This window comes from Trichosurus vulpecula, chromosome 3, assembly GCF_011100635.1.
Source record: "Trichosurus vulpecula isolate mTriVul1 chromosome 3, mTriVul1.pri, whole genome shotgun sequence".
Classification (NCBI taxonomy): Eukaryota; Metazoa; Chordata; class Mammalia; order Diprotodontia; family Phalangeridae; genus Trichosurus; species Trichosurus vulpecula.
This window is the reverse complement of record NC_050575.1, coordinates 94,809,891-94,833,529: the sequence shown is the minus strand read 5'-3', so window position 1 is coordinate 94,833,529 and position 23,639 is coordinate 94,809,891. Positions and strand designations below refer to the sequence as shown.

Below are 23,639 nucleotides of genomic sequence, written 5' to 3'. Positions count from 1 at the left end.
CAGGGTAAGATACAAAGGAAATACAACATGATTATGTATGTTTATCTAGCATGGAGCAGATGTAAACAAAAGAACACAGAATGGTATCTGATATGTTCCTGAGATTACATTTCCATCTACAACACCCAAAGAATGAACTTAAAAAGACTCAAATTGGACTTGTTGCTACTAAACACTTGTTGATGAAGTTAAGTGAAATTGTTGATAGGATCCCTTACGTGAAGGTCCTAGAAGCTCTAGGATCCAGTTCTATAGAAACACTGCCCTATACTTTTATTCTGGTTCATCCAGTAAGCTATGTGGGATCTGCTGTGTGGGATCCTGTCATCTTAACACTACTTTTTTGTACTGATGAATGAGACCACATCATGGAAAAGAACTAGTTTTTTTTTTTAGGTTATTCACATATGCAAAGGGGACAGAAGCAGATCTGACTGCGATTCAGCAACTATAGATGTATTCTCTAGAATGAAGTAATTCCCTATGTGCAAAATTGGTTCCATGAATTCAGAGGCCTACACAAATTAAGTTTCCTCTCAGTGGCTGCTCTCCTCTAGCCTATCTCCTATCCTAATGGCTGCTTCTCAACCACAGTGGGGCTAATTACCTGATATGATGGGGCTGCTTATCACAGGAAAGCATAGTACTTGCAATGGATTGTTGCAGGTGATGCTGTTGCCGCCTCAGGACCTGCTGAAAATCATCCTCCAGGGTCTGCACTGCATAGCGCAGAAAGAGCATTCGGCCAGGCAGCTCTTCCTCCTGTGGGGAAAGCATGTGGTGACCTTGTGGGAAGAGAGCTGTTCCTTGCTTATCAGATAAAAAGAATGAATCATGAACCAGGGCTCCTCACTGGCCTCCACGTTGTCTGGGGTCAGATAAGTAGACCAAAGAGGACATCAGCTAAACCACACACGTGGCAGAGCTTTGCCCTTAGTTGAGCAGTCTGTGAACTCTGTGATTTCATTGGTATAGGGAATTTCCAGTGAGGGGCTTCATCCACCAATGAAGACTGACAGCTTACAGACTGGGAGCACTGAGAAGTAATTTGGCCAGGCTCACAGAGCTACTATGTGGCAAAAGTAGTATCTGAACCCAATTCTTCCCAACTGAGGACAATTACCAGCTAGGGCCTTATTTTAAAAAAGGAAGGAAAAGTCAAAAAGCTCCTTATTTTCTTGTTTACTAAAAAAAAGTCTCTAATTTTAATTAGTGTTAACTACTCCCTCCACCACTATAGATCAGAGCACCTAACATTGTAGAGTTTCTTGAGTTGCTGTTATAAAAAAAATCCATCACTAAGCAATGTATCTTTTTTTACTTAGCTAGGGTGGTCTTTTCTCAAATCAAGTCTCTCTCTGTGCTTATATTTGAAGCCTTCCTGCCTTGACAGAAGGGCCAGAACTTTGCTACTGACAGTTTTGGAGAGGCTGGGGTTAAGGTTATATCATGAGATGGCACCAGAGAAGAGCTTTATTAAAGAAACCAGGGAAGCTATTGTTAATGGCCTCCTATCCTTTAAAGCCTCAGAAACCACCTTCTTGATTCCAGCTTCCTTCAGCTCAACTTCCTTTCATCTTTCTTCCTACCACTCAGGGACAGACCTTTTATTACAGCTGTTGATAACTAAACTCTCTCTAGTGCTATTACTAAGTTTTGGGCTCTCTTATCAGGGTATATCTATGGGGAAGGTAAACAATGGTGTTGAACTTGGGCAGATTCACCAGGGTGTGACTGTGCCCCCTTGTAAATGGCAAGGCTGTTCTAGTAGGCCACCTTGTTTTCAAACCTGGAGGATACTATCCTCCTTATTCAAGGACTTTGAATTTAGTGGCTTCTTGACTGGGAGTCAAGTCCTCAGCCCCAATAAAGGACAACATGGACCAGAGCCCATGGGTCACAAGAAGTACCTTCTAAGTTTTCTTCCAGCTTTGAGATTCTGTGATTCATTTTATAGCTCTGTAGAAACCTAATAACGATTAAATTTAGGGGCCAGGGAATTGTCTAACCAGGCTAAAATGAAAAGGAAGCATAGATGTCACATTAGTCCCATACCCTCATTTTGCAGAAAAGGAAACTAAGGTCTAGTGAGATTAAATGACCTAAGGACACATAGCTAATAAGTGGCAGAAGTAACACTTGAACCCAGGTCCTGTAAGTCACATACTCTTTGTACTAAGCTACTTCCACACAAGTTATCATATACCTGTTTTTCCATCACATAAGTGAGCAGCTTCCAGTCCCACTCCACAGAGGTAACACTGGCTGGATGTAGCCTAAAAATCATAAGTTATGTTCGTTAGAGTTCTGGAGAACTTCCTTGACAGAAGAGGCCTAGAAGATAATGTGAGGAAAGGATCAGCTTCTCTACTTATTCTCAGGGCTCTCCCATTAACCTCCAATAAATATTTTCCATCTTGTTTCCCCAACTTTTACCCTCCCTGAATCTAAAAGTACATCCCTATCCAAATAGGATGGTTGTATCAACAAATTCTATGCAAAGGCAAGCACCAAATTTTGGGCCCCTGGAAAATATGCTAAAATAATCTGCAAAAGTTCCTACTGTTGAATTTTCATTAGAAGCATGTAGGCCTCTTTCATGACAGCCATACTTCCAGACCCTAGTAGGATATCCTTGATGACATGGGACACAATCTCCTTTGGTGGGTAATGTTGGGGGGACACAAAATCCATGAGGAATTGCAAAGTCTCTTGTGGGACGTTTTCTTCAATGGTGCTGAACACCATTCGCAGTCTTCGCTGGGGAATGGGTTCTCTCTTTTGTTCCTTGTTCTGTAGAGATAACAGAAAAAACCAGAGTGGGTGCTTTCCAGGGCAGCCAAAAACAATAGAGTCAGGACATTCTGAAGAAAGTAAAGGCCTATTTAGAAGAGTTATCTTCCAATAGGCTTACAATCCTAAACTGTTAAAACCATATAGTTTGTACAATCCACGAGAAAACTGTAACTTCAATATCCCTGTTAAGGAAGTCAACAATAGAGGAGTGATTAAGGTTTGATGAATGTTTAGCAGGTTCTATGTTTCTAGCCAGCTAAGACGTCCATCTAAGGAGGGAAGGAAATAAGCATTTATTAAGTGTCTACTATGTTTGAGGAATGGTGCTAGGAAGTTTTTTAAAATTTACATTTCTATAGGAATTTCTGAAACAATACCCTGGAAATTAGGTTGTATAAGCATCTTTATCCCCATTCTGCAGAAGAAGAAACTTAAACTGGGGGGAACTGGTGGTAGGGGGAGAGTTGATGGGTGTTGAGTGATGAAAATTAAAAAGCATTGCTGAAATATCAAAAACAAAATAAATGGGAAAAATCTATCAACTTTCCCTGATAAGGTCTGGTAAGTTATATAAGCAACCAACAGATTATCAAAGGATATAAAGAAACAAGTTTTTAAAAAATTTGCCAAACTATTAGGAACCATATGAAAGAATACTCCCAATCATTAATAAGAGAAATGCAAATAAAAACACCACTAAGGTTTCATCCAATACCTCCAAAAACATGGCAAAGATGATGAAAGATAGAAATAGTAAATGTTGGAGGGGATGTGGGAAGATAGGCACACTAGTACACTGTTGTTTTGGAAAGCAATTTGGAATCATGCAAGTAAAGGGGGAAATCCATATCCAAGAACCAGAGATTTCATTGCCAGCTTATACCCCAAGGATGCCAGTGATAAGAAGAGAGTTTCCTGATATACCAAAATATTCACAGCAGCACTTTTTGTGGTACTAAAGAATTAAAAACAAAGTGATGTGATCATCAATTGGGGAATGAATAAATAATTATGGCACATGAATGTAATGGAATACTGCTTGTTATAAGAAATGACAAATATAACATAAAGAAAAGGAGGGAAAGATCCACATGGATACATGGTAAAGCAAACAGAGACAAGAAGACATAACAATGACAACAATGTAAATGGATAGGATCCCCCCCCCCCCCGCCCCCACCCAAAATCACAACTGAATGTTGCAGAACAAGGATGGTTCAAAAGAAGAAATATGAGAAGATAACCCCAACCTACCCTTTGGCAGAAGTGAGAGGTCGGTCTATAAGTTTAGGGACAATGCACATATTTTCAGACTTTTTTGGTGTATTGATCAGTTAGACTGATTTTTCCCTCTTTCCTTTGGCTCTAAAAATATTGTTATACGGAATGGCTCTCTGAGAAGGGTATGGAAGAGATACTAGGGGAAATTATAGTAATGTAAAAAAATGACATCAATGAATACTAATGTTAAAAATGCACAGGAGAGCAGAAGTTCAGAAAGGGGCGGAGATAAAGCAGTTTTGTTACTGTTGGGTTAAACTCAGTATACACTAAAAAACTGCACAACAGGAGTTCAAAGTTTCACATATAATCCTATTTCTGTTCTTTGATAAAAAAATGTTTTGATTAAAATGTTCATGTTTGATTCTTGTTAAGTTCATAATAAAACAATTAAAAAACAAAATAAGAGAAAACTTAGAGAAGTACCTAGCCTAGTCACACACTACTAGTGGCTGAGCTAGAAATCAAAGCCGGGTCTCTGTCCCCAAGTTTAGTATTCTTTTCAATATATTAAGCAGAGATCAGTCACCAAGCATCTATTAAGCACCCAGGTCCAAGGCACTGTGAACAAAAAAAAAAAACGAAATAGTACCTGCTGTCAAAGAGTTCCATTTCATGGGTACAGATTATTGATTACATTGTCAAACAAGAGACGAAGTTGGAAGTCTTGCTCTGCTTCTCATTTCTGGTATAGCTGGACAAGTCACTAAGTCTTTTCTCTGCACTCATTTCCCATCCATAAATGGAAGCAATTGTTTACAACATGCTGTGATATTCCTATACTAAAGCTAAAGGTGATTAAGGAAAAAAGTCAACTAGAAATTATTCAAAGCTTAAGGGAAAAATTAAAAGAGGGCCAGAAAAGATTAATAGCAAATGTTTATATAACACAAATATTTACAATTTAGGAAGACTCTTTTCATAGTAACTTTCTAAGGGAAATGATACACACAACACTGAGATTTAGAGCGAGGACTTCAGAGGTCATCTAGTAAAGCCCTTCCATTTTATAAATGAGGAAACTGGGGCCCAGAGAAAGGGAAGTGACCTGCCAAAAGCCACCCAGTTAGTAAGCACCAAAGTTCGGATTTGAACCCAGGTCTTTTGACTTCAGAGCCAATGCTGTTCCCAATGTACCATATAAACAGTATAAATTACTATCCCCATTTTACAGAATAGAGAACGGGCTCATAAAAATACCACAGGTACTGGCCCTAGGTAATACAGCTACTGAATCATAAGGCCATGCCCCAAATTCAAGAATTCTAATGTTCCAGCCAATATTATTTCCCCCATACTGGGGTGATTTTCTTATGGTCATATTCACTGACTGAACAGAACTCTTCTATGGAGAAGAGACAAGAGTCAAAGGAAGGAAACATCTTAGACTTATTAAAATACAAAATCCTGGCAAAGTCCATTCATTATCCTCCTATGATGGATTGAAGCAATAGGACCCAAGGTTAAAAAAGAGCTGGGGTGAGAAGTATCATCAGAGAAGCTGTGAGTCCTCCTCCCACAAAGCTATGAGCCTTTAAAAACGTAGAATGTAGGCTCTGTGAGGGCAAGGACTACTTTTCATTTTGGCTTTGTACCTCTATTGCCTAGAATAGTGCCTGGCACATAAGTGCTTAACAAATGCTTGCAAGACTGGAAGACCTTGAAGATTTTTTTTGGAAGCCACCCTGTGGTAGCCATATTTTTGTTTCTCGGTGCTATCAGGCCTAAATTGCTAGAAACTTCAAAGTAATTTAAGAGTAAATCAAAGTAAGGCTCTTAAGGCACTTTACCTCTGTCCCTTCTTTTCATATTACCTTCTGCTTCCCCATTCTAACCTCCATCGTCCCATTGCCCAATTCCCAGCAGGAGCTGGATGCCTATCTGGCTAGATGCTGACTGTTCTATCCCCAACTTCTGCTGGTGATCCCAGAATTCTTCTCCACTTTGATTTTTAGACCCGTAGCCTCTTCAGCAGGGATCATCTGGCTTGACACTGTTTCCCAAGGTCCTTGGGGCCTTGCCATTTCTCCTGCTACTTTCCCTGTAAAAGGCCAAGTATCACCTGACTTTTCTATTTGCCCTTTACAAATCCTACTTTTTGCATTGCTAATCCACGTTACAGTATGAGCTCCTTAAGAGCAGGGACAGACTTGCTTTTCTCTTATTCCATGGTTAGCAAGGGTTTAATAAAATGCTTTCCCATTACATCCCATTTGCAGAGAAAGAGGTCTATAGGTGTGGAATAATCTATATACTACTGTCAGACCTGGTTTTGCTGAACTGGTTTCTTTCTTTTTTTTTAATTTTTTTTTTAATTTTTAGTTTACAACACTTGGTTCTACATAATTTTGAGTTCCAGATTTTCTTCCCTCCCTCCCCTCTCCCTCCCCAAGATGGCATGGAATCCCATGTAACTTTCACGTATAACTTCGCATTGAATTAATTTACACACTAGTCAAGTTATGGAGAAGAATTGTGATCAGTGAAATGAATCATGAGAAAGAAGGAACAGGACCAAAAAAAAAAAAAAGCCCACCCAAAAACAAAAACAAAAGAGAGAAAAAGAAAAAAAAAAGGGGGAAAAAAAGGCTAGCATGAAGTGTGCCTCAATCTGCATTCATACTTCACAGTTCTTTCACTGGATGTAGATAGCATTCTCCATCGTGAGTCCTTTGGAGTTGTCTTTGTACCTTGTGTTGCTGAGAAGAACGAAGTCTGTCAGGGTTGGTCCTCACAGAATCCATATATCTGTGGTTGTGTATAATGTTCTCCTGGCTCTGCCCCACTCACTCAGCATTATATCATGTAGGTTTTTCCAGGTTGTTATGAAGTCCGTATCATCCCCATTTCTTATGGCACAATAGTATTCCATTACCTTCATATACCACAGCTTGTTCAGCCATTTCCCAATTGATGGGCATCCCTCTGATTTCCAATTCTTAGCTACCACAAAAAGAGCTGCTATAAATATTGTTGACTGGTTTCTTTTTTAATAAACACTTTGTTATAAGAAATGGTGGCTCACTGAGTGGAAGAGGGGAGAGGGATCTATGTTAGGAAAGAAAGATTATATAACAATGCAAAGTATCAATTTTTTAAAGATTACCAAAAAAAAAAATACAACCCAAGTAGTATCCACATCAAAAACCCTGTAAATGGATTACTTTCCTCCCCCCATTTTCCTAGATAGCTTTCTTTTTCCCCACGGACAATCTACAATGCACACATAACTCTGGTCTCTGAGGATTCAAGGATTCTCTCAACCCCCAATACCAGATAGAGAACTAGGGACAACTGAAGCAAGAGTGAGCCAAGGTAAAGACGAAATAAAGTAAAATAAAAGGTAAAGACAAATGACGGTATGGAATTTGAGAAGGTTGGCCAGGATAACAGGAAAGATAAAAAAGATACCTAGGACAGAATCATTATGAATTCCTTAACGTTGCTCGGTTGCACTGGCCTAGCCATTTTAACTAATGAAGAGGTAGAAACCAAGTTACTTAAACCCTGTATCGCTCCTCTCCCCCAGCATTGACCATGGTTTGCACATAAAAGTAAATAAACATTTGTTGAGTTGAATCTTCAGGCCATTTGATTAAGGTACTTTCTATCATTTTTCTAAATGCTAGCATCAGCTGGTAAAGTGAATGGAAACAACTTCACATCAATGCACCACAAGTTTCTAGTTAACAAACTCAACAATTATTAAGCACCTATTCTGTGAAGAGCACCACACTTGGTGCAGGGTGAGAAAAGATTATTATAGGGCCCAGCCTTCATGCAATGTACAGTCTAAAAGAAGGCAGAACACATACATGCAACTATCATACATAATAATACTTGACAAGTACATCAGAGAGGTGCAGACCAAGTACCAAATATTTGGCACCAAAGTGACAAGAGGGAAAATGTTGTTACCAGTTGGTCTGCCTTTACCAGCAGGGTGGAACTAACTAGCTATGAAGGTCCAGGCAGGTGGTCTGCCTATAAGAGGCTACTTACCTTTTTAAAGTTTATCAAGTGCTTTACTTATAGTAACCTCTTGAGGTAAATATAGTATTATCTCCATTTTACAGAGGTGGTAACTTATTGTTGGGTGACTTGCCTTCAGACACTGAAATTTTCTCCTGAAAACTCAGATCCTGCTTTAGGAGAGGCTAAAACAACAACAGTGAGGTTTGTTACGAACAAAAGGTGGAACCAAGGTCTGGGTGGAAGCAGATACATCAAAGGAGAGGAGGCTCATCTATAATGGTCAATACTGTTATTCCCACCCCCAAACTCATACTTCAGTTATGCTGCCCATAACTTAGGCCATAGCCTACCACACCCAATTCCTCCTTTCTTGGTATTAGTGGGCTCACACAGTGGTTATGTCGGTTGGAAGGTAAATCTGCACCATTACCTCTGTGACGTCTTTGTCTTGTATTAGTGCTTGGAAGAAGAGGTGATGCACTGGAGGTCTAAAGAAATATCTTAATCTGTGCAGACAGGGTTTCCTGGGTAAATCTACCACAGGCTCTGGGGTAGCAGCCACTGGCATGGGCTTCTCTGCCTTGTCTTGGGTCTCCAGGGCAGAAACCCAGGGAACCTGCTCTGTGGAGAAACACTGTGGAAGGTGAGAGAAGTCTTTCTGGCACAGACTAGCGCTATCAGGAGAGTTATTCTTATTCTGCCAGTCACTAGGGCACGAGTCAGGAAAGCCTTCCAGGAAACAGGGCACTGATGCATTTTGGGTATTACTGTCACTGCTGCTGCTATCTGGAGAGAGTGAGAAAACATCTGAAGAGATCTGTAAACTTGCCAAAGAGCCCAGATCACTATTGAAGGTAGTTGTACTACAGTTCTGCTCTGAGCTACACACAGAATCCTCACCACTGGATACTGGAGAGAGGCAATCTTTAAATTCAGCGTCCTGAATTAGTTCCTGAGCAGAACTTAGACTGTCACATACTTCCTTCTCCAGGAACTGAGAGTCTTTGTCAGTCTGCTGCGCTACCTCACATTTGACGAGGCAGCTGGCTCCTGCCACAGAACGGGAATTCTTCTTTGGGGAACAAGAGATGGGGTCCAGATCTAGGTTCATACTGTTCTCACACGCATAAACAGAGTTAAAGAGACTCTCCTCCTCCTCCTCCACCTCTGTCAGATCGATGAAGCTGAGTCCATCGGGGGTCTTCACTACTGGGTCAGCGTCTTTGGTTAAGTCGATAAAATCCTGTTGGGGGAAGGTGAGGAAAATGAAATATTAGTTAAACTAATGATTCTAAACTTTCTTAGTGAAGAACACTAGAAAACATGTTCTTGGTTGCTGTGGTAACTTCCTTCCACAACAGAACCTTTTACAGAACTGTAAGGCCATCTCCAGTCAATCTGATGACTATCCGGCCGCTGGGCCTAGGTGGCTCTGGAGGAGAAAGTGAGGCTGGTGACTTTGCACAGCCTTCCCTCACTTAAATCCAATTCACTTGCAAGTCACGGCCACTTCCTCCTAACGTCATGACCCTTTTAGAGAATGAAGGACAAACAACAACAGCAGCAGGTTTTTTAAAAATGTTTGTTGAACTGAACTTTCCTTTCTCCCCCAGTAGAGAGATGATCCGTTCGTGGATGTTATTCTGTCATTTGTGTGAAATGTTAAACACTGCAGAACTCTAAGAAGAAAGACACAGACTCAAGAGTCTGACCCAATGAACCACACCCCAGAATAACCAAGTAGATGAAGACTATCAATTGCCCAGGTTAATTAAAAAGAATGAATGGGCAACTCGTGCCTAGAATTAAACATAATGAGAACAGGACAGGTTGTCCTTCAGAAATTATAAAGTCAAAAAATATTAACAAAATTCACCTGGAGGAACAAAAGGTCAAGAACTTTGAAGAAACTAATGAAAAAAAATGTAAAGGAAGGAGATTCAGCAGTACCAAACCTTAAATTATATCAGAAGGCAATAAATATCAAAACTATCTGGAAACTATCTTAAGGCAGGGGTGGGGAATCTTGGGCCTTGAGGCCGCATGTAGCCTTCTAGGTCCTTGGGTTTAGCCTTTTGACTGAGTCAAACTGTTACAGAACAAATCCTTTTATTAAGGAGATTTGTTCTGTGAAGTTTGGATTCAGTCAAAGGGCCACACCTGAGGACCTAGAGGGTCATATGTGGCCTCAAGGCCTCAGGTTCCCCACCCCTGGATACAAAGGTAGGTCAGTAGAACAGAAAAGACACACAACACATTGTAGTAAAGGATATAGTAACCTTGTGTTTGACAGATGTAAAGATGTAAGTTTTTAGGATAAGAATTCATTATTTGGTAAAAATTGTTGGGAAAGCTGGAAAGCAGTCTGGCAGAAATTGGGCATAGACCAGTATCTTAAACCATGTACCAAGATAAATTCAAAATGGATACACAACCTATATATAAAGGGACCTATGAAAGGACAGGAAAATAACATGAATAAGCAAGAGAGAGAGCATTATGAGGTATAAAATGGATAATTTTCGTTATAATAGATTTAAAAGTTCTTGTACAAATAAAACCTAAATAGCCAAGATTAGAAGCAAAGCAGAAATTTGGAAAAAAGTTTCATAGATAATCTCTCAGATAAAGGTTCTATTTCTCCATATATAAAGAACTTTATCAAAATTTTAAGAATACAAGTCATCCCCAACTGATAAATGGTCAAAGGCTATGAACAGGCAGTTTTTGGATGAAGAAATCAAAACTATATATAATCATATGAAAAAATGCTCTAAATCATTACTGATGAGAGAAATGCAAATTAAAACAACTTTGAGATATCACCTTACAACATATCAGACTGGTGTCCTTCAATTACGGAATGGCTAAGCAAGTTGTAGTATATGACTATGATGGAATACTGCTGTGATATTAGAAATGATGAACTGGGTGACTTTAGAAAAACATGCAAATACTTGGACCTATGAAAGAAGATGCTATCCACACCTCCAGAGGAAGAATTGGCAAATAAAAATATGTATAGTATGGTCTTACATACGTGTGTGTATGCATTCAGCTTTAATTGTAGCCTTCTCTAGGGCAGGGTGGGGAGGGAGGGGAAAAAATAAGATTGGAAAAAAAAGAAATTATGAAGTCTCTTTAATGACTCTAAACTTCTACAAAGCCCTATTATTATCAATAGCAATATACTAACAGTGTTATGTGGCTTTAAGACATGAAAGACAACATGGTCTTCAAAGAATTGAAAATGTGTATCACAGAAAGCAAAGGAAGGGATATAGTAGCTGTTTCAAACAAATAAGGAACTTCAAAAAACAAGAGTCAAGGATATTATTAGGAAGATGTATGATCAGATTAGAGGAGACCCATAAGGTCCCCTCTGGCTCTAAATCTATGATCTTAGGAGCACTAGAAAGGAAATTAGAATTTCATCAAGTCCCAAAAAAAGGATAATGGACACAATAAAGAATTTGAAGGACATAAAATTAGCAAAAACATGACAGGATGAAATTAAGAAGAGTTTGAGTACAATTAAGTAAACTTAAGACAAGGTGATAATGAAGCTTAACAGACTGGAAAACAGCCGTGGAAAATACAAAGCAATTAGACTAAAATAGATTTATTTAAATGGAAAAAAAGAATGGTAAAACAGAAAAATCAGAAAAGCAACCCAAGAAACCACACAACTGGAAAACATTTAGTATTTATGTAGGTAAAGCTAACAAATTTGGCAAGTAAAAAAAAGGAAGAAAATTTAAGTTCTAGGTTTCATGAAAAATGAAGAAAAGAATATGACAATTATATTTCAGAAAATTAGCTAGGGAGGTAGTTAGGTGATGCAGTAGACAGAACACTGGGCCTGGAGTCAATAGGACCTGAGTTCAAATCCAGCCTACAGACACTACATGACCCTGGGTAAGTCAGTTATGAATGCCTCAAAAAAAAATCTAGGAACATTTCCCAGAAATACTGAAAAAGGGGAAAGATTATAAATAAATATAATTTGCAAGAAATTTCAAATTCACCTCAACTAGATACATCAATGTCAAGGTTCAAAACTTCCAAGACTAGGAGATGATTTTATAAGCAGGGAAAGAGAAATGCATAACATAAAATACAAAAAGAAAACTATCAATTTGAATTACATAAGATTTTAATATGAAAGTGACAGAAACTGGAACATGATATACGAAAAGAGATACAGTCCTGAAGAAAAGGTTAATTGGTATATTTAAGCATTTTTTTAAAAAATATAAAAGATACTCATTTAGGAATTTGAGTCTGAAAAAGCTGTGGTGGCAAAAGAAAACTCTAAAGCAGCCTTTAATATGCATAATCAAGAACACAGAGAATGACCTGAATCTTTAAAACACACACACATATGTATATGTATGTATATGTTTTACATCAGCAAAAGTCCACCTTTTTTCCTTCCTACTTCAACCCTACTCCCTCCCTCAGTCCCACAGGCAATTGAGAATAAAAGAAAACCAAAATCCCCGTTATAAACATGTCTAGTCAAGCAAAATAAACGTCCAAACAAAATATGTCTCATTCTCCACTCTGAATTCTTCCCCTCTGTATTAGGAGATGGGTAGCATGTTTCATCATTGGTCTTCTGTAACAACTCTGGTTGGTCATTATGCTGATCAGAGTTCCTAATTTTTTCAAAGTTGTTTGTCTTTACCTCATTGTTATCACAGTATAAATTGTTCTCCTGCTTCTTTTCACTTCACTGTATCAGTTCTTCACTCTGCATCAGTTCATATAAGTCTTCCCAAGTTTCCCTGAAACCATCCCCTTCATCATTTCTTACTGTACAACAGTATTCTATCACATTTATATACCATATTTTGGCAATTCCCCAGCTGATGGGCACTCCCTTAGATTCCCATTCTTTGCCAACTCCAAAGAAAAAGTTATAATTTTTTTTATCCTTAGAGTTTATTTTGCTTAGGATTAATCCCTCCCTTAATCTGCCTTTACTCTAAATCACCCTTTTACCCTTCCCCTCCTATTTCCCTAATGAGTGAAATGAGTTTCTGTACCTAACTTTGTGTGTGTGTGTGTGTGTGTGTGTGTGTGTGTGTGTGTGTGTTTCTTTTTTTTCACCAGTTCAGATGGGAGTGAGGTTCAAGATGTCATCTAATCCAATGATTAGGACTGGGCACAATTGCCCTCTTTAATATGCCTAGCAAGGAAGGGGTCATCCAATTGTCCCTGAAGCCATCCACTAAGAAAAATTATTGTCTTAAACAGTAGCTCATTAAAGTTTCGGACAACTCTTAATTTCTGGGAAATTATTCCTTCTATGAACCAGGAATTTGCTAACTTTGGATATGCTGAATTTGAAATACCTGTAAGTCATGTAGTTAGAAATGTCCAATAGGCAGTGGGTGATCCTGCAGCTCAGGAGAGGGGCTATGGCAAGACAGGCTGATCTAAGAGCCATATGCATAGAGATGATAATTAAAACTACCTAATAAGGTCACCAGAAGAGAAAGTATAGAGAAGAAGGCCCAGGATAACGTCTTGGGGCAAATCAGTTTGATGGGGATATGGTGTATGTGAGATAAGGATGATGATCCAGCAAAGATGCCTGAGAACAAAAATGGCCTGGCAGTTAAGGGGAGAGCACAATGTCACAAACACACAGAGAGAAAAGAATACATCCAGGAGAAGTTGGTCAACAGTCCCAGATGCTACAGAGAAATCAAGAAGATTGAGAACTGAGAAAGGGTTAGGTTTAACATTTAAGAGATCATTGGAAGGGTGCAGGTTCAAACGAGTTGATGGGGTTGGAAGCCAGTGTGCAAAAGGCTGAAAAGTAGGTGAGTAGAAAGGAAGTAGAGACCAGGAATATATCCAACTTTTCCTAGGAGTTTGGTTGAGTAAGGGAGGAGATAGATGTAGGATGCTAATTTGAGAAGACAATTAGGTCTAGTGGTTTGTTTTAAGGATGAAACTTGCCATACCAATCAAACTGAGAAAAATTATTTTATAGAGCTAGAAAAAATAATAACAAAATTCATCTGGAAGAACAAAATGTCGTTATCAAGGGAATGAATTCAACGACTATCTCTAATAAAGGCTCCATTTCCCAAATATATAGAGAACTGAGTCAAATTTATAAGAATATAAGTCATTCCCCAATTGATAAATGGTCAAAGGATATGAACAGGATGTTTTCAGAAGAAAAAATCAAACCCATCTATAGTCATTTGAAAAAATGCTCTAAATCACTATTGATTAGAGAAATGCAAATTAAAACAACTCTGAGGTACCACCTTACTCTTATCAGATTGGCTAACAAGACAGAAAAAGAAAATGTTGGAGAGGACCCTAAAGCATTGTTGTTGGAGCTGTGAACTGACCCAATCATTCTGGAGAGCAATTTGGAACTATGAATAAAGGGCTATAAAACCACGTATATCCTTTGTTTCAGCAATACTACTAGTAGGTTTGTATCTCAAAGAGATTAAAAGAGGGAAGGACCCATCTGTACAAAAATATAAGAGCTCTTTTTGTGGTGGCAAAGAATTGGAAACTGAGGGATGCCCATCAGCTGGGGAATAGCTGAACAAGTTGTAGTATATTATTGTAATGGAATACTACTGTGCTATAAGAAATGATGAGCAGGTTGATTTCAGAAAAACCTAGAAAGATTTATACAAACTGATGCAAAGTGAAGGGAGCAGAACCGGAACATTGTACACAGTAACAGCAATATTATGCAATGATCAACTGTGAATGACTTAGCTATTCTCAGCAATACGATGATCTAAGACAATTCCAAAGGACTCAGGATGAAAAAAGCTGTCTATATCTAACGGAACAACCCATGGGAGTCTGAATGCAGATTGAAGCATACTACTTTTCATTTTGTTTTTTCATTTGATTGTCTAGTCCAAACCCTTTCATTTTATAGATGAGCAAAGTGAGGGCTGGAAAAGTTTCCACTACGGTATCATGTCCAAACCTATCAAACATAAAAATGTTGCTACTTTGATATTTTGCTGACTGAGATTTTGGCCTTGGAAACAGAACTAGCAACTTGTCTGGCTCTTCCAAAGGAGCCAAAAATCAGTCTTTTGGTTTATAAAAGATTAATTTGGTTGGCCAGTCGCTTTCCTCTGATCTTCTATCCTGTTACCCATAACATGGTTTATTAAGTTCCTGGTGTTTACCTAGAGTGCTTGGCCTGGAGTCAGGAAGACCTGAGTTCAAATCAGACCTTAAACACTCACTAGCTGTGTGACCCTGGGCAAATCATTTAACCCTATTTGCCTCGGTTTTCTCATCTGTAAAATGGGCTGGAGAAGGAAATGGCAATTCAGTATTCCAGCATCTTTGCCAAGTAAACTCCAAATGGGATCATGGAGGGTCGGACACGACTGAAAACGACTAAACATAAACAACAACACGGTGTTTACTTCACAGAGCTGGAGGAAAAAGTGATGAGCTGAGGGATGCTGCTTAACACGTCGCTTAAGTCAGTTTGGGGAGGGGAGAGTGGAGTCTCTGGTCTCATTCTCTAGGGATGGTCCTTCATTTCTTCAAATAGCCTCGAAGTTACGATGGGGAAAGGAGGGAGGAGGGGTAGAGAAGAGAAAGGCAAGTAGAAGGGGGAGAGGGGAGAGGAAAAGAGGGGTGAGGGAAGAGCGGGAGGAGGAGGGGGGAGAGGGGCTACTTTCCTGGCTCTCAAGGAGCTCACAGACCAAACAAGACACACACACACACACACACACACGCTCTCTCTCCCAATTGAGGATAACAGAAGGACGATTCTAAAAAAGGGAGAAAAGGGAAAGGAGGAAAGAGAGGAGGGGGGAGGGAGGGGGGCACGGACTCAGGGAGGGGGGCACGGACTCACAACCACGACGTGGGAACTGCACACGGATTCGGCTCCTCGGGTCCGGCGTCCGCTTCGGGTCCGGCGTCCGCTTCGGGTCCGGCGTCCGCTTCGGGTCCGGTGTCCGCCTCGGGTGCGGGTCCGCCGGGATCTGCAGGCTCGGCCAGCGCCGGGGCCTCTGACGGGGCTACGAGGCTCGTCATCGCTGTCATCTGAAATCACAATGGGCTCCGTCATGGGATCGGCTTCTGAGGCGCTCCAGGAAGCGAAGGGCCCCACTCCCGAGCGCGTCGGGCTGCGGCGGCGGTCATCCCGGCTTGTCTCAGCCTCTTCCCGCTCATATCCCTGTCCGAACTTCCGCTGCAGCTGGAGCCAGGGCCGAGGACGACGAGAAGGGGCGCGGTGAGCGCTCCGAAGCGGCGAGGGAGGCGCGGCGCGAGTCATGGGCCCTTGGGTAGGGCCCCGGCTCGTACTGGGCCCCGAGGCTGTGGAGGACCGGGAGAGCAGGGGCGGGGCTTCTTAGCGCCCGAAAACCTGCTGGGCTCTGGGCTTCTCGGGCTCCGGGCCTCCCAGGATCCTCTGCGGGGGTGTAGGGCGGGAGGGCATGGGCGGGGCGGAGCCTGGGCACGCGCTCAGTGCCGGGGCGGGAGGGGGGAGAGCTCTGTTTGAGCTGATTTCTGAGCCTCACTGTCAGCGCTCGCACAGCACCCCCCCGAGCTTTTGTCGGGTCGAAAAGGGAAATGAAACCGCCCTGGGCAGTGAAAGCGTGAAGGAGCAGACCAGGACTTCGAGGTTCCGAGGGGTAGAAGGTCGTGCTCATGCCGACACCGCCGTCACACATTCACTAAGCACCGGGTGCTAATTGGAAAGTCAAAAAGCACCTAAGGCTTACCAGGCTCTGTGCTGAGAAAGCAAAAATACCTCCCTAAGCCTCGAGGCGCTCACAGTCCAATTGAGGGAGACAGAATGCAAACAAGATAATAAATAGGATAAATTGAAGATAATTAAGAGAAGGCACTAGCAAAATGAAACAATTCCTGCCCTCGAGGAACTCATGTTCTATACAGAGACACTTTATGTACACATCAATCATTTATTAAGCGCCTATTGATGGGGTACAGGCCCCAAACGGAGACCTCTTTCCCTTACCCAATAAGGCCCTGAAAGAATCCCCTACCTTGAACTCTTCCTGAATCTTCCCACTTGGTCCGGCTTGGGCCTGAGGCTGTAACCTTACATTATCTTTAGGCCCAAATCTCTACCTAGCCTTGCCCTTTATTGTCCAGCTACTTCCCACACTAGATACTATGGATATCCATGCCCTCAGCTATTTCCCACTCTTAATCTCATTTCCTGGAGTCTGACCTCTAGTCACCCCAGTCCCATGGAGATCCTCCTTAGACCCCTCCTCAAAGCCCTCCCTAAACCCCTCCAGTCACTCCAGACTACTTAGACTACCCTAGATCCCTCCCACAATCTTTTCTGTATATAAATCTCATCCAGCTTCCAAAAGGGGGCAGATTCCTTAAGAGTCTAGCCGATGGTGTGACTTTTGAGGATCTGGCCAACATAGCTAATCCTTAATATACTTTAGTCTTTTTCCTTGGCTGAGAAGGCTTGAATCGAATTCTTTCGGCAGGCCCTGGGATGTCCGTATTTTGGGTCTCCAGCACCTCTAGAAACACATGGTTCCCTACCACCATCATTTTTTCTTTAACCTCATCACTCCTGTGTGATAGGCACTGTGCTAAGCAATGAGGATACAAAAAGAAGCAAAAGAGTCCTTGCCCTCAAGGAGCTTACATCTAATGGGGGAGACAACATTCAAACAAATATATACAAAGCAAACTACATGTAGGATAAACGGGAAATAGTTAATAGAGTGAAGGCACTAGAATTAAGAGGGGCTGGGGAAGGCTTCCAGTAAATATGGAATTTTATTTGGGACTGAAGACAGAGGTCAGTCAGTTGGCTAGAGCAGAGGAAGGAAGAGAAAATGCTGGGAACTGGGTCTTCTTCGTGGAGGCCAGTGTCATTGGATCCAAGAGCAGTGAGAAATAGAAAACTGATTTTAATTCTATTTTTATATACTCTCTGTCCCATATGAGTTTAAACTCCTTTCTTGTGGGACTTAATTAGTATAAGGAATTCCTAGATGAAGATATTCCTATTAATACAGGTCAACACCATTTTTTCAATTTATAGCCTGGGTCAAAACACATACCAAGATTTCCCACCCTATGCCTTTTTATACAAAAAGTGTTTTATCTCTGATGTACATTGGAGATGTTTGCATGTTTCTAGTTCCCATCTCTAACATATGTATATGTAGACAATATGCTGAGGAAAATTAATATTATGCTGTGTTATTCCCAGAGTCCTTGAAGTCCAGTGGCAGGACAAAAGTCAGGATGATGCAGGGATGCAGTAGATGACCTTAGTGTCTTCAATGTCTGACCAAGCTCCAAGTCAAGCCTGCACAATCTGCAGCCCGCAGGCTGCTTGTGGTAAGCCAAAGGATTTCGGGTGGTCCTCAAAAAATGTAAAGGAAGGCCACAAGTTGTGCAGGCCTGCTCTAAGTGTTCCACAGCACCTGCTTTAGCCCTCTTCATGGCTTTTGGAACAAATTGTTCTCATCCATCCATTCAGCTTCGGCAAAGCCTTCACATGCTTCGGGTAGACATCTCCCTAACTCACTGATGGGTTTGAAGCCTGTTGGTTACCTTCAACTTGGTTTAGTCTGTCTGCCAAGACAGTTTTTACCAGGGTGTGGCTGCTGTGCATGCTACAGCTTCTTGGAGCCACAGGTGACATTGGGTGAAAAGGTAGACACCAAAGGTAGACGAGCATCCCTGAGGCTCACCTAGCCTTCATACCAGAGGTGCTAGTCCTTCCTGAATACTCCATATACCCCCAACACAGATAAGTAAATGTAAAACAAATGTGACATAATTTTAGAGTGGGGGACATAATTGTTGAGCCATTTTTCAGTCATGTCCATTTGAGGTTTTCTTGGCAAAGATACTAGAGTGATTCGCTATTTCTTTCTCTAGATCATCTTGTACAGATGAGGAGCTGAGGTGAACAGGGTTAAGTGACTTGCCCAGTATCACACAGCTAGTAAGTGAATAAGGCTTGATTATGAACTCAGGGAGATGAGTCTTCTTGACTCCAGGCTTTGCACTCTTGTCTACTGTACCATCTAGCTGCCCCAGGGGACACAGTAGATGGTGGTTAAGCTTAGCCTTATAGGTGTTAGGGATTCCACTAGGCTGAGGGGAAGAGGAAGTTCATCGAAGGCATGGGGACAGCCAGTGACAAGGTTGAGATAGGGAATAGAATGTCATGTACTGGGAACAAACAGCAGGCAGGCCAGTGTGGCCAGAATGCAGAGTGCCTCGGTGAGAACAATGTAAATTCAGTCTAAAAAAATAGGCTGATGTCAGATCGTGAAGGGCTTAAAATGTCAAACACAGGAGTTTTTATTTTGTTTTACAGGCAAAAGGGGACCACAAAGCCTTCTTGAGCAGGAAGGGGGTATAGTCAAAACTATGATTTAGAAGTACCAATTTGGCAATTGTGTGGATTCAGGAAAACCAATAGGGAGGCTATTATAATAGTCAAGTGACAGATAATTGAAAGCCTGAATCAGGACCGATGTTTGTGTGAACGCAGGTACAACAAATGTTGTGAAGACAGAATGGATAAAAACAAGAATTGATTAGATGTAGGGGGGTAAAGGAAGAAAGAGTAAGAAGACGACTGAATTTGAGAACGTGGGAAGGATGATGGTACCTTCTGTTTGTAATATATGGTTTTTCTAGTCCAATATTCCTGTTTTTCCTGCTTAGGATCTTTGCAAGTGTAAATGCCAGTCTTCTGCTATGAACATAACAGAATTGTTATTGTTTTCTAGAGAATATAACACATGCATGCATAGGTAGATAGATTGGTTAATGGAAGCCATTCATCCCACATGTAGAATCCAATAGGAAAAGCTGTAACTATTTTCTTTAGCATCTTTATATGTCTCTTTTACCAAGCTGTTAGTTCTCTTTTCATAATTTTTTGCATCACTCTTATTTTTTTCCCAATTTTTCCTTTACCACTCTTATCTCTTTCTTTAGCTCTTCCAGGAATTCTTATTGGTCTTGTGTCCAGTTTACATTCTTTTTTTTTTCCTTTGAGGCTTTTCTTGTAGCTGTTTTCATGTTGTTGTCTTCTAAATTTGTGTCTCTATCTTTCGCGTCACGATAGTACCTTTTTATGGTCAGATTTTCTTTGTTTGCTCGTTTTTCTAGCTTATGTCTTGACTTTTAACTTTATTTTAAAGTTGGGCTCTGTTCCTAGCATGGGGTCAGGGGCACTTCAAAGGAAAAAGCTTCAGGCTTTTTCCCCACTACTGTTTTCAGAGCTATTTCTGTGGGCTAGTTTTCAGTGCTTCTGAGGTAGTGATCCAGGGAGAAGTGTGGTCACTGCTCTCCTCCTCTGTGCTCTAGTCTTTACCCAGGAAGGGTCTCTGCTCTCCTGCAGCCACAAGCAGCAGTACTTTTCTTTGCCCTGGAATTGCCTATGGACAATGCAACAAGGTTCTGCATCCAGTGTCAGTTCTCCATCAGGGTCCCTTGTAATCTCTTTCTGAGCAGTTGTCCAATGCCTTTTCCATCTTTGGGTGATGAGAACTCTCCAAACTGCTGCTGTACATCTCTTGTCTCTATTTCCTCTAAGGTCCACAGCTCATGTCATTGCTGGGCTGGGCTCCTGGCCAGCCTCTCTACCCCAGTATCACAAACCTCTCCTCCTTACCTCTTATCAGGGTGGGGAACCTGTGGCCTTGAGGCCACATGTGTCCCTCTAGGTCCACAAGGGTGGCCCTTTGACCAAATCCAAAATGTTTGGATTTGGTCAAAGGGCTCCACTTGAGTTCCCCACCTCTGTCTAAGTTGCCTTGGGTTGGAAAAATGTCTCTCCCCAAAACTTTTTTGGATCTATCACTCCAGAATTTGATTTGATGTATTATTTTAAAGTTGTTTGGAAGGAAATGTTGGGAGAATTCAGCTGGCTTGATGCCTCTATTCCACCATCTTGCCCTTTGTAACTATTCAAAATAAAGGCACTTTCATTCTTCTTTGCAAAAGCAAGCCCCAGAGCTGTTCTCCTTGGCATTCATCAAATTCATTTGAAGCAAGAAAACTTCCTTAGGATGCTTTGTTTTCTACTTACCTACACAATTTCACTGTTTTGCCCAATATCCTTAAACTGTTGGGGAGATCTCTCCATGTTTCCAAAATTGCAATAATGTTAAGCTCAGCCCAAGTGAAGTAATTTTTTGTAGCACTCTAGTTCTTGTATAAAATAGATTTCTACTATAAGCTAAGAATGAGCCATCTGGTGGTATTCTCACTATCTCATTGTAATGGTAAGCAAAGTGGGATTTTTGCTGGATTGAATGTGCTTTGAGTTCTAGCCAATCAGATGTGCATGAATTTTAGCCAATTAGAGACTTGTATGTGCACTGAATCCTAGCCAGAGACTTGAGTTCTAGCCAATCAGATGCTTTCTAGAACTGTATATAAGGAGAGCCCAGAGTATGAGAGAAGCAGATATCCAGAAGGCTTTGAAGAGAAGACATTTAGACAGCTGCCAGGGTTGAGAAGATGACTGAGAGACAGCCAGGGTCAAGACAGCTACCAGCGTTGAGAAGAGGAGAATGAAGAGAAGAGATGAAGAATAAGCTGAGTGTTGAGCTGACAGGAAACCTAAAAGAGCTGGCAAGGGACCTAAAAGTGCTGGGAGGAGACCTCTAGAGCAGAGGAAGTCTCTAAGAGTAGAGGAGACCTCTGAGGGCAAAGAGAAGACCTTTGATGGCAGAGACTTGCTGAAAGAGCCTCCGAACTTTTAAGGGGTCAACAATCTTCCTTAATTACATTCACTAGTTCACAGGAAAGGTCAGCACCCTGAATGTGGAGAAAATACAAAGAGAGAGAAAATACAAGCAGAGAAATTAGCACAGAGATCAACAGACAGGGCTCCAACTGCCTGAACAAAGTAATATAACCACCTACATACACTACTAGAGTGGGGGAGCACTAACATCTGAGTAGTGGGTGGGGGGAGGGGGGAGGAGTTTCTTAACAATGGCTACTCAGAGTTCCATCCGGAGAATCAAAAGGTTCTTCTAATGAGCAAGCCCCCAAAGCAAACTCTAACCTCAGAACATATATACACTTTTGGCTAATGCAGAGACAGAAGGCATCACAACCCTCTCTTAATTAGCTTAGTACCAAAAGGTGTGAAAGCCTTCCTATAAGCAAGCCTCCTAATACGCAAACCTCCCCCAAGCAAGCTCCTCCTTAGGCAAGTTTCTCCCCCAATGGGCTCTATGTGACTCAGGATATATTACAACTGTGATTGAACACATGTGGTCACATAGGCCTATTAATGGATGGGGAAGATCTTTCTATTCCATTAACATTACAGCCAATCAGCCCATGAGTGGTTGTTGCACTTCCAGGCTGGGCAAGATTGGAATACGTAGCCTTGAAAAAAAAGGGGGGAAGAGAAGGGAAAGGAAGAAAGTCAGGAAAGAAGGGAGGAGGGAGGAAGGCAGGGAAGAAATGGTAAAGAGTCCTTTTTCCACTAAAGTCCCCTGAAGCATTATACTCAGGTTTGCAAGGCAGGTTATTCTTGGTTGTAAGCCAATCTCCTAAATTTTCTAGGATATTCTATCACAAAATATTCTTTTATTTATAATAAAAGATGATAGGTCTGACTGTAGTTCTTTGGTACCTGAACTGCTTCTTTCTAGATGTTTGCAGTTTTCTTCAATGTGAGGATTTTGTATTTTGGCTATGTGTTGAATAAAATGAAACAGGCAATCTGAGGTACATTTTCTCTCGGCAAGATAACAGTTTATTAACAGTGACACATATAGCTGTTAACAAAGTAGATCAGACTGGCTCCCTCAGTCTCAGGTCAGTGTTCATGATGAGAAGGGGGAAAAAAAAAACAACCCTCTTTGTTGAGAAGTAGGGAAAGAAAAGTTGTGAGTGGATGAGGAATATGACAATTGGCTAAAGTTGGGAAAGGTGGGTTGGCCTTCAGATGTGGATGATCTTATCTGATAATTAAGTAATGTTAATTGCTTTATGGGTTTCAACTTCCTCTAAGTAATCTTGGCTAGAGAATCAGAAGCACCCCAATTACTACCTCGAAGTTAGTTGTCCCCTTGGGGGAGATCAAACTACCCCTATTTTCCCAAGGAGAGACAAGGTCTTTTGCTGAGAGGGTCACCAAAACTGTTCTTTTGTTTACAGACAACAAAATATGTCCCAGGGGCTAGCTGAAAGGGAATGATAACATCATTCAACCATGCCTTTAAATCAGAATCAGAGACTGAATTTTTGAGCTTAACTGAGAAATGGGGCTTTACAAAATGGGGACTAGGGTAGATCACAGTGTAGAATCAGTTATAAGATGACACAGCATAATTTTAATTTCCAAAGGTATTCTTAAGAATTTTCCTTTTGGGGTTTCTGTCAGGAGATGATTGGTGGATTCACCACATATTCATACATATTTTAGCTCTCCTTGGTTTAGGTATTAAAAATACTGTTGAATCACAGAAAGAATTTAGTAGGATCTTTTCATTTTCTATTTTTTCAAATAGCTTATGTAATATTGGAATTAATTGTTCTTTGACTATTTAATACATTTCACTTATAAATCTATC

General features: G+C 41.0%; 1 protein-coding gene across 1 annotated transcript in view; it reads right to left on the bottom strand.

Moving 5' to 3' along the window:
- SIMC1 (SUMO interacting motifs containing 1) overlaps window positions 1–16,488 on the bottom strand; it is a 28,033-nt gene extending 11,545 nt beyond the window's left edge. Inside the window, exons 1-5 of the mRNA XM_036748439.1 lie at window positions 15,929–16,488; window positions 8,483–9,295; window positions 2,564–2,793; window positions 2,207–2,276; window positions 608–762 (exon numbers count right to left, since the gene is read on the bottom strand). Of these exons, the coding sequence (XP_036604334.1) occupies window positions 608–762; window positions 2,207–2,276; window positions 2,564–2,793; window positions 8,483–9,295; window positions 15,929–16,351 (1,691 nt within the window). The 5' untranslated portion in view covers window positions 16,352–16,488. The remainder of the gene's footprint in view (window positions 1–607; window positions 763–2,206; window positions 2,277–2,563; window positions 2,794–8,482; window positions 9,296–15,928) is intronic.
- Window positions 16,489–23,639: the final 7,151 nt, after the last annotated feature.